The sequence below is a fragment of the Sinocyclocheilus rhinocerous genome, unplaced genomic scaffold (assembly GCF_001515625.1).
Source record: "Sinocyclocheilus rhinocerous isolate Xijiao unplaced genomic scaffold, SAMN03320098_v1.1 scaffold340, whole genome shotgun sequence".
In the NCBI taxonomy this organism is placed as follows: Eukaryota; Metazoa; Chordata; class Actinopteri; order Cypriniformes; family Cyprinidae; genus Sinocyclocheilus; species Sinocyclocheilus rhinocerous.
This window is the reverse complement of record NW_015670980.1, coordinates 687,896-698,960: the sequence shown is the minus strand read 5'-3', so window position 1 is coordinate 698,960 and position 11,065 is coordinate 687,896. Positions and strand designations below refer to the sequence as shown.

At 40.3% G+C, this 11,065-nt stretch overlaps 1 protein-coding gene and 1 long non-coding RNA gene across 2 annotated transcripts in view; both read right to left on the bottom strand.

Annotated features, from left to right (window-relative positions):
* Nucleotides 1–3,894, bottom strand: part of LOC107734484 (pre-mRNA-processing factor 40 homolog A) — a 37,360-nt gene extending 33,466 nt beyond the window's left edge. The window contains exon 1 of the mRNA XM_016546457.1: nt 3,790–3,894. Coding sequence (XP_016401943.1) covers nt 3,790–3,894 — 105 coding nt within the window. The remainder of the gene's footprint in view (nt 1–3,789) is intronic.
* Nucleotides 3,895–4,102: 208 nt separating this feature from the next.
* Nucleotides 4,103–5,262, bottom strand: LOC107734496 (uncharacterized). The gene is made up of 3 exons (XR_001639102.1): nt 5,184–5,262; nt 4,266–4,349; nt 4,103–4,154 (listed from the first exon to the last, which is right to left on the bottom strand). It is a non-coding gene; the product is annotated as an uncharacterized LOC107734496 (long non-coding RNA).
* Between the last annotated feature and the right edge of the window lie 5,803 nt (nt 5,263–11,065).

Sequence of the window (11,065 nt, the reverse complement as noted above, 5' to 3'; positions counted from 1 at the left end):
GATACGACACAGGGGTGTCACGGTTCGGTATGTTTTCGATACAGCAAAAACAAAGAAATGCCAGACAAATTTCCTTGATTTTTACTTTTTTTAAAAATGTATTAAAACTAGTATCATATGATCTTAAAAATATTTTAGACTTTGGAAGGCCTTTTGACTTCTGCCGTTTAAGATGATTTTGGAAGCTTTTTTAACATTCGTTTCTTATTTATTTGGTTCCACCGTGTTTGCTGATTTTCAGTGTTTTATAATTAAATTTTGTGTAAGTTATTTGTTATTTTATATTAGGCCTATAGCATGGCGTATTTGTATTTGTTTTGTTAATAAATTAAACATTCTATGTTTAATGTTAGTGAGTTTGTCGTACTGTTTTGTTGTTGACAATTCAATTGACGCCGAAATGCAACTAGTTCGAAAGTGAATGTAAAATGCGCACAAGCATTTACAAGCTATTTAAAAGCGAATAAAAGCGAGGAAAAGAGGGAAAACTCCTAACGAACTACCTCAACCGTCACAACCTGGAGTACATTATATTTCACTCACTTTAAGCTATTTTTTCCCCCAAATGTAATAGGATTACTCAAACGAATCTTTCGGTTTGTAAAGCGTACCGAACCGAAAGCCTCGTACCGAACGGTTCAATACGAATACGTGCATCGTTACACCCCTAATCACTAGACAGGTAGTGAACACATCTAGTTAACATTTATAATTAATATTCGGCTGAAATGTTGTAAGAACATGTAACAGAACAATGTGTTTAAAGAAAATGTAAAAAAATAATAACAAAAAGAGATCGGTCCTGTCTGTTGTTTATTAATTCAAGCGATGACATTCTACATTATCAATGCACACTGCAGTTATATAATCAGCCGCATTACATGCTCAAGCTTTTTAAAGTGGATTTTGATTGGCTGTCAGTGTCTTTATTCTTCATCAGCTGAAACCAAAACCGTATCTTTCCACATTGTCAATATTGCTATAGCTGTGGTGCGGCTTTTCCTATTCTCACTAAATCAGAATGACTCTTTTTTGAAACTAGCAGTGTATTTTATCAGAAGATCAGGATATTTATCTTTTACACTGTGCTTTCGGGGAAACCGAGTATGAAATTGGCTTTACAAATGTCATGTCTTGTCTTGTCTAATCCAGCGCAAGCCATGTTGAAATTGAAAGTGATGAGAAAAAAATACTGGACACTTCAAAAATGCAATGTGACTCTTAGTGGTAACATTTTCCATCATCTAGCAAATTTGTAAATTCAACATGCTTTCCGTTAGGGCTATCAAAATGGCTGAAAAACTAAATTCGAATTTTGTACTTAAACATTATCAAAATTCTAATTATATTCTAATTTAAAATGCATAATTTCAGTTAGGGTGAAGAAAAGCTTTTGGCTTCTCTCCTGAGGCCACAAGAGGGCGCATCGACCAATGCACGTTTATGCAAAGCATATATAAGATAACATGACTATCTGTGAAAAAAGTGCATAATGTTTAAAATGTTTATAAGCCAATTATATTTAATTAAGTTGCTTTTAAACAACTATAAACAAAACAGCATCATGTATGTATTCATAGTTTAATACTAAGGGCAGAAAGCCAATCACACAGATTACATTTTTCATTTAAAAACTCGAGTTGCAGTGGGATGGGGGAGAAAACCCTTCCAAGTCTTGAGAGAAGTTTTTATTTAAAGTTAAACTTGCATTAATTTTACATGGCTTTCTAAACATGTGGCTCTTTTGTGCGAGACGCGAGTGCAACAGTAATAAATGTCCTTCTAGAAAATGCACGATATATGTGTTCTGTGTGAACGGCTTGGTTTCAGTTTTGACGTAAACAAGATCTTCTCCGCATTGATGTTCTCTTTTCCCGCAATATTTGTAATTAACAACGCAGCAGCGCCGCATCTAGTGGCTTCAACTGGATAGGCTAACAAAAACATTATAATACAACGACACTTACATCGTCAGCGCATCTCGTGCGCCACTGATAACGCTGCCTCCTTAACGCACACCTAAAATTGTGAATGTGGATTTTTATTTTAAATTCGACAAATATTCGAAATTCGAATTATTTTTGACAGCCCTACTTTCCGTCAAGTTGACAGAAAGAAAAATAAAGTATCTGGTATGTTCGTTACGGAATGCTATCAAAGTATGGTTGTAACGATGAGGAAATTTTCCCACCGGTTAATTGCCGTGTGACAACACCGATATAATATTGTCATTGTCATAATATTGATATAATATGACAAAATATTGCCAAACTTGGCTTTTGCATTTCGTTTCGAAACTAAATCATCAGCTATCGTCTTGTCTGTCTCACCCCACTCTTCTTAATATACATAACATATTAAAATCCCTGCAAAAAATAAACTGGCAGGGACGCACAGAGAAGGATATCAAAACAACAGATTCTAAGTGTAGCACAATAGAATAAGTTGTGAGGTATTGCTAAATTTGTAGAAAATCAAGTGACCAGATTGCAAAACAGACAGCAGGATCTTTTTTGTGTGAGTGTGCATGTGTATTTATTTTGTGTTTCACTTCACATTACTAGAGATGAATTTAAAAATCCAAATACTAAAATACAACACTTGATATTGAGACGCTCAACTCTAGTTCACCCAAAAATGAAAATTAGACCATGATTTACTCACCCTCAAGACATCCTAAGTGTATATGACTTTCTTCTTTCAGACCAATACAATTGTATACAGTTGTATTTAAAAAAAAAAACGACCTGGCTCTTTCAAGCTTTATAATGGCAGTGAATGGTGGTCGAGATTTTGAAGCAAAATAAAGTGCATAAATATTTTTTTAAATAACATCGATTGTATTGGTCTGAAAGAAGAAAGTAATATAAATCTAGGATGACTTGAGGCTGAGTAAATCATGGGGTAATTTTTATTTTTGGGTGAAATATCCCTTTAAGTTTTTATATAGAGCTTGTGGCAAATAAAAAACACCACCATTACAATGTTTCAAGTTTGTTACCAACAGTGTTGGGAGTAACGCATTACAAAAGTAATAATATTACAGTAGTATATTACTTTTTGCTGTAACGCAGTGTTTGAGATGCGCCTCGCCTTGCCTGAAATGAAGGCGAGAGTAGGCGGCTGCAGTGAGTGGAGGAGTGAAATAAGCGCAGTCAAGACGGACAGTTCTGACCCTTTGATCTCGTTGGTATCTGTTCCTTTCAAAGGCAGATATTGCGTTATTCTCACTTACAAAAGCACGTGATGATGATTTCCTGCTGATTACAGAACCGGCATTACTATCAAAATGCACATGACAATCGCATTCGATTAATCATGCAGCCCTACACCCACCTGTCAGATTTTAGTTCTTTAAATATCCTTTGCTGTAAAATGTAAAATGAGGGACTGTAGGCTAATTCTAACTCAATCATTATTTAAATCAGCACCCACTGAACTTCAAATCATTAGACAAAATCTGACTCCTAACAAATGAACAATCATTACTATCCTCTACACACTTAAAATTACAGATTGCTCATGTGACAATCCTTGCATCCAATTTGGTGTACTCTCAGAGAATATGCTACATTTGATGAAGAGGTTATTTTATGACCACCATCCAAAAAAACACCAGAATGGCACTGTCATGTGATGTACAACGTCAGCCGCGCTGTGCTACTGTTTGTACAGCTAGGCTACTTTGCATGTGTGCATTCCCATGTCCCTAAGATAGCATGTAAAACCCTGATTTAAAAACACTGCTTCCTTTCAAAGTGAAATCTGTGAAGTGAAATGAGCTCTTACCTGTGCCATGGGTGGAGCTCCCATCGGGGGTATCATGGGGGGCATTATTCCCGGGGGCATGGGGGCCATGCTGTAGAGCTTGTGGCAAATAAAAAACACCACCATTACAATGTTTCAAGTTTGTTACCAATGAGATGATTTAAACTTTGATTTTTCTAATCACTTCTGAATTAACAAAAAAACACTTTACTTTCCTCACACCCACCTAGGGCTGCACGATAAATCGAAATGGAATCGAGATCGCGATTCGACAGAAGCTGCGATTGTCATGCGTATCTTTCAGTGAAGCACAGTTCTGTGATCAGCAGTAAATTGGGTGGCATTCCCATTGGAGGGAAGTGAGGCGGGATTCCTGGTGGTCCCATCTTTGAAACACACAAAAATAAATTCAAGACATGAATGAGAATGAACACAACCAAGCAATCGCAAAGACCGAGAGATGGCTTTACAGTAAAGGCTTTCCAACAGCAACTTACAAAGTGCAGGGGGATTCCTGAAGGTGGGGGGACACCAGGAAAAGGTGGTGCTTGACTGGGGCCACTATTAGCATCAGTCGAGGACTGTTATGAACAAGAGAGTCCAGTACAGTCACCACTACAGCTCGGATAAATATGCTGCACATTACTGGCTTGAAGTGTGATGAGGTTTTCCCAATAATTATCTAATCTGACAGAGCCAACCAACACATCCAAGCTTATGTGAGCAGAACCATCACTGTCAGACGTTTCCTAAATATTTCACTCAAAGCAACTAGCATAACTTAAAGCTTATTAGTATACATACTTCAAATGTATAACAAACCCGAGATTTCTTACCATCTTACTGCCCTTAACAAATCAAGCATGTAAAAACTCAATCAACTATCACTCAGACTCCACTGTTTTATCATAGCTTTATCAGAGTTTGACAAATCAAGAGTTCCGTCTCACCTTCATCAGGAATAGATGGACTATCAGTCGCCGATTATCAATAAAAACACAGTTTATCAATCAGTGTGATGGAGTTTAGGCTATATCCTCTAGGCTAACACAGTAACATCAACATCATTGCAAACAGATAATCATAAACAAACTACTTACAAGCATAAATGTTTCACACAATCAGATATGTAACACGTCTAACACACGTGCTTTAATAATCACAATAATAAATCCAAACTCTCATTCAAACACTCGGTAGCTTTAGCTTTAGCTTTAGCATCAGTCACTCATTCACATTAGCTTACATGCTAACCACCATTTATTTTGTCTGTAATATGCCCATTTCTTCACTACAAGTCTTTAACCCAAGCAAATAAACCGTTCAGTGTGTATATGCGTCGTTTGTAAATGCTAGAATACGCCAGTTTTGAGTTTATGGGAATAAACTGTCTGTTTTGTTTTTTTTGGACTCACCATGATGAGCAAACATGCAGCGGCCCTGCGCGAGACAAAAACCTACGCTCTGATTGGCTGCTGCGCGCCGGGTTCAAACGACAGCAGGCGTTTTTCAAGTGCAACAACACTGCGTAGGAAGTGCGCATGCACCAGTTCGAAGCGCAGGAAACAAAAACACTGGAGACCTGAGCTCGAAATACGCAGATCTGAAGCCAACAAGTGACATTTAGCCAGCAATGAGCTGCAATGTTAACTGTGTGATAAACAACAGAGGAGAAACGCAGTAAATAAGCAATAAAAACAGATGACTTAATTCAATATTAATAAACATTTTACGAAATAATATGATTATAAATATTATGAATGAAATTGTTCCTACCTATTTCAATACCTTATGCAGCAAAAGTCCTTGAATTTATATTAACGATGCAATATTTACAATAAATCAATACAAAACATTTTATTTAAAATAATTTCAATTTATTATACAATATGCATGTATTTAACCCATACATTCTAATGTCCACAACAGAATGGCGTCCTAGTAGTGGTACTGCATAGACTGCACATTTTAAAAAATATTGTGTTGTTGTTCTTTGAATAAACAAAACTGCACATTTTAAATGCACATATGTCTGGTAGAAGACAGCTGTGTCAGCATTAAGGAGTTAGCTAGCAGGGATGATGCAGCTTTGTAGGCCAAAACCTGGAAATGAGTTAGCATGTTAGCACTTACAGTTCCATCGTCCTGAAGTCAATGGGTTTTTTGAGTGGGTTTTAAGGTAATAAACACATGTCTTGAAAAGGGCGGTTGCTAACAAGTGGCTAAATGGGACTATACAGGTTTCCGGGGACATTTAATTAAACGTCATCAAACCAAACAGATAAACTCATCCACACACTTGTCGCTTTCATAGCCTCATTGTGTTTGTAATTGTGCTCACTCTTGCTGATAACAAAAAAAAGTTTCATGGAAGTTTTAAATAAAGTTTTTTTTAAATGAAGACTGAAAGGGTTATCAGAAACTTGGTGAAGTTGAAGTCATGCGTCATTTCCTTATAGCTTACATTTCGCTTATTACTTCTGCCAAGCAAGGCTTAAAAATTCAAAAGGTTGTGTTCATTTGTAAAGATTTTCGTAATGAAATGTGTAAGAAAACGAAACATGTAAGAATCATAAACTTTTTGTTGGTCACATATTTTCAGCAATAATCCAACAGCCAATGAAAAAAAAGCTGATGGAAACCAGGCTGATGTTAACTTTTGGGCTGGCCTAAAAATATATCATCACTACAGCACTCTATATAGATGACCTGAAAGCAAATAGACCTGACTAGAGGCCAAAAACAAAGTTTTTACAAGGTATTTTTCTGTAAATCATATGCTTTATCCTGAACTGAAATAGATTTGACTGATGAGACTGAACCACTGAAGTCTGATTCTTCCATACATCCTTCATTATTATGAATTATAAACAAATAATAGGCTGATTTCACTGTTCTAGTTACTGAAGATGTATTTGACCTTTTATTAACTAATAGCTTGTACAGCAAGCCTAAATGCAGAACATTTCATTGTACATTTATGAATAAATTAAATAATAATAATTGTCAATTAAGGATCACATTAGGCAGAGACCTTTAATAAATGCTAATACACAAATGTCACTGAACAGCAATAAACCTCAGAGAGCTCCTGACATTTCGCTCGGTCATTAATAGGAGCTCACTTAAATTTGAGATGCATTAAGGCTACAAACAGAGTGAGTCATGAGGAATATTTCACAAGTAAAACTTTGGCAGGATAAGGGGCTGAAATCAATGCAGCCGCCCAGCGTGCTCAGGAAACAATCGTCTATGTGACACATGCTCTATTTCTAAACTCTCAGCAGGTAGTCAGGGAACTCGGTCTGTTGTCTCAGCACCACGGTCATCCGTCATGCTGCTTTAATTGGCCGCTTGTTCCCATTTACCGTAACATTTATTTTCTCAGGCCCGGGGGAGGAAGATGCAATTTTGAGACTGAAACATGTTAGACCCTGATAAAAGCCCATGTGACTCATAGTTTATGAAATAATTCACCTGTGTCTGAGCAGAGAATATTTGATCGGCCTGTCATGCTGGATGCTGAGACAGTATGTTTGTTGTGCAGCATTCAAATGAACACTGGGAGAAAAAGAAAGATTCAAAAGATTACAAAGAAATGGCAAGTAACACATTGAATTAAACGTGAAATATCAACAGCATGCCTCAGACAGAATTTAATTTCTTCTGAACTGTCCTTAAAAGGCCACAAGGACACATTTATAGATTATTGAATTGCTGTCTGTCAGTGATTATTTCAACTGTTTTCAGCTTGGACAAAATCACTAAAACTCTGTTCTCCTACAATAGGCAGCTCCCTGCCTAATGACAGACGGCACGTTGTTCTCTCATCGGGCAGCTTGCGCATCAGCCGCGTGGCCCTTCATGACCAGGGCCAGTACGAGTGCCAGGCCGTCAGTCCTGTTGGCACTGTCAGAGCAGCTGTTCATCTAAACATCCTGCAAACCGGTGAGATCCTGTTTACAATATAAATCGCCTTCTGACAGATTATTTCAGCATGTTCAACGAGAGGTGGCCAGCATGTCCAAAATCACAGAAAAGCTCTGTTCACAGTTATGGTATATACAGTGCATTCAGAAAGTATTCAGACCCCCTTCACTTTTTTTCAGTTTATGTTGCAGCCTGATACTACAATTGTTTAAATTCTTTTTTTTTTTCTCATTAATCTACACTCCGTACATCATAATGACAAAGTGAAAACAGAATTTTAGAAATGTCTGTAAATGTATTAAAAAGAAAAAACTGAAATATCATATTTACACAAGTATTCAGACCCTTTGCAACAACTCTTGAAATTTAGATCAGGTGCCTCCCATTCCTGAGCAGAGAATATTTGATCGGCCTGTCATGCTGGATGCTGAGACAGTATGTTTGTTGTGCAGCATTCAAATGAACACTGGGAGAAAAAGAAAGATTCAAAAGATTACAAAGAAATGGCAAGTAACACATTGAATTAAACGTGAAATTTTGAATTTGAAAAACTATGTACACCAATCATCTTGGCTTCAGGGTGCTTTTGAGCTGAAATTTCACAGACACATTCTGGGGACACCCAAGACCAATATTATTTATTGTAATCATGATTAATCACATCCAAAATAGAAGTTTTTGTTTACAGAATATATGTGTGGGTACTATGTATATTTATTATGTATATATAAAGACACACACATACAGTACTCTTGATCATTGCTGAGATGTTTCTACACCTTGATTGGAGTCCACCTGTGGTAAATTAAATTGATTGGACATGATTTGGAAAGGCACACATTTCTCTATAAAAGGGTTCACAGCTGACAATGCATATCAGAGAGAAAACCAAGCCATGAGGTCAAAGGAACTGCCTGCCGAGCTCAGAGACAGGATTGTATCGAGGCACAGACCTGGGGAAGGCGACAAAAAAGTTTTTTGACGGTGTGACCAAACTCAGTCCTCTCCTCAGTGAAGACACATGAAAACACACTTGGAATTTGCAAAACAGCACCTAAAGGACCCTCAGACTCTGAGAAACAAGATTATCTGGAAGAAAACTTCCCTAGGTTATGTATGTAACCATGGTTCCCCCCCCGGGGGAATGAGACGCTGCATCGAAAACGCTTTGGGAACGCCCCTGCGTGATCGCATTCTGAAGCACATGTGAAATCAGTCTAATAGAGCAGCGAGACGTCACGAGTGGGGTGACGTGAGCAAGCAGGAAGCATAAAAGCACATCCGGCAAAGCGCAAGTTAGCTTCGAAGAAGTAGAGCCTGCAGGGATGCAGGGAGTATGGCAAGGAGACGCAGCGTCTCATTCCCTCGGGGAACCATGGTTACATATGTAACCTAGGGACGTTCCCGTTCAGGAACTCGAGCTGCGTCGAAAACACTTTGGGAACAAGAAAACCCACTGCGCCATACTACCAAGCCCCTGACTGTGTGTGTATCTCACGAGCACATCACGACGAGAGGACTTGGGACCCTGGGGTAGATGCCAGGTCCAGGTTATAGAAGCGGACAAATGTGTGCAGAGAGGACCAGCCCGCCGCAGCACAAATGTCCTGCAGGGCCACACACAAAGAGAAGGCCTTGGAGGCCGCCATACTCCTGGTCGAGTGCGCTCTGACCCCCATAGGTGACGGGAGGCCAGAGGACTCGTAGGCTAGTGAGATGGTCATGACCACCCACCTACTCATAGTCTGCTTGGTCGTTAGAGATCCTTTCTTAGGCGGACCAAAGCAAACAAACAGCTGATCTGCCTTACACCACGGGGCAGCTCTCTGTGCGTAAGCGTCCAGTGCTCGTACTGGACAGAGCAGATTAAGCCTTTCTTGGCCTACTTCCTGGAACGGAGGAGGACAGAACGCCTGTAGTACTATGGGCCCTGGCGTAGAAGTGGGCACCTTAGGGATATACCTCGTATAAAGGAATGCCCTAACCATGCCCGAGGCAAACGCCAGGCACGAAACTGAAAGTGCCTGAAGATCCTCGACTCTTTCCAGAGAGGAAATAGCTAGGAGAAAGACTGTTTTCAGAGTGAGGAACTTGTCTGGAACTTCCTCTATGGGCTCAAAGGGGGCATTGCACAAGCCCTCCAAAACCACCACCAGGTCCCATGAGGGCACCTTGGTGCGCTGTACTGGCCTCAGCATCAGGGTGCCACGGAGGAAACAAGTGACGAGTGGGTGTCTTCCCAATGATTGACCACCCAGATGGGCGTGGTAAACAGCTAAGGCCGCCATGTATACCTTCAGAGTGGAGGGAGATAACCCTGCGGAGAATCGCTCCGGCAGAAACTCCAGAACTGTACCAACTGGGCAGTTGACTGGGTCTTGCAGTCGCTGGCCGCACCAAGAAGTGAAAAGTTTACACTTCAAAGCGTACTGTTTCCTTGTGGCAGGAGCCCTGGACTGGAGTGTGGTCTCAACAACCCCAGTTGAGAGACCGGATGCTAGGAGCTGTGCCCCCTCAGGGGCCACACCCACAGCTTCCATAACTCCGGGCGTGGGTGAAGGATGGTGCCCCCCGCCTGAGAGAGGAGGTCCCTCCTAATCGGAATCTCCGGCGGAGAGCCGTCAAGGAGGGACACAAGGTCCAAGAACCATACTTGGGCTGGCCAGAACGGGGCAACTAACAAAAGACGGATCCCGTCCCGGCGTACTCTCTCCAGAACTCCCAGGAGCAGAGCGATCGGAGTAAAAGACAAAGCCTCAGCCACGTCTGCACCATGGCATCCAGCCCAAGCGGAACTGGATGCGTGAGGGAGAACCAGAGCAGACAGTGTGTCATTTCCTGCGACGCAAATAGATCCACTTCCGCCTGACTGAACTCCCTCCAGAGGAGCTACACCACCTCGGGGTGGAGCCTCCATCCCCCAGGCCTCAGCCCCTGTCTTGGCAGGATGTCTGCTCCCTGATTGAGGTACCCAGGGATGTAGACTGCTCTGAGTGAGAGGAGCTTTCCCTGAGCCCACAGGAGGATCCGGTGCTCCAGCCTGTAAAGCGGGGCGACCGCAGACCCCCCTGTCGGTTGATGTAGGAGACCATATATGTGTTGTCTGTGCAGAGCAGAATGATTTCTGAAGGATCATTTGACACTTTATACTGGAGTAATGGCTGATGGAAAGTCAGCTTTGCATCACATAAATAAATTATATTTTAAAGTATATTAAAATAGAAACCATTATTTTATATTGTGATAACATTTTGCAAGATTTCAGTTTTTTTCTGTATTTTTGATCAAATAAATGCAGCCTTGATGAGCAGAAGAGACTTCTTTAAAAACATTACAAGTCTCACTGATCCCAAACTTTTGAAAGGCA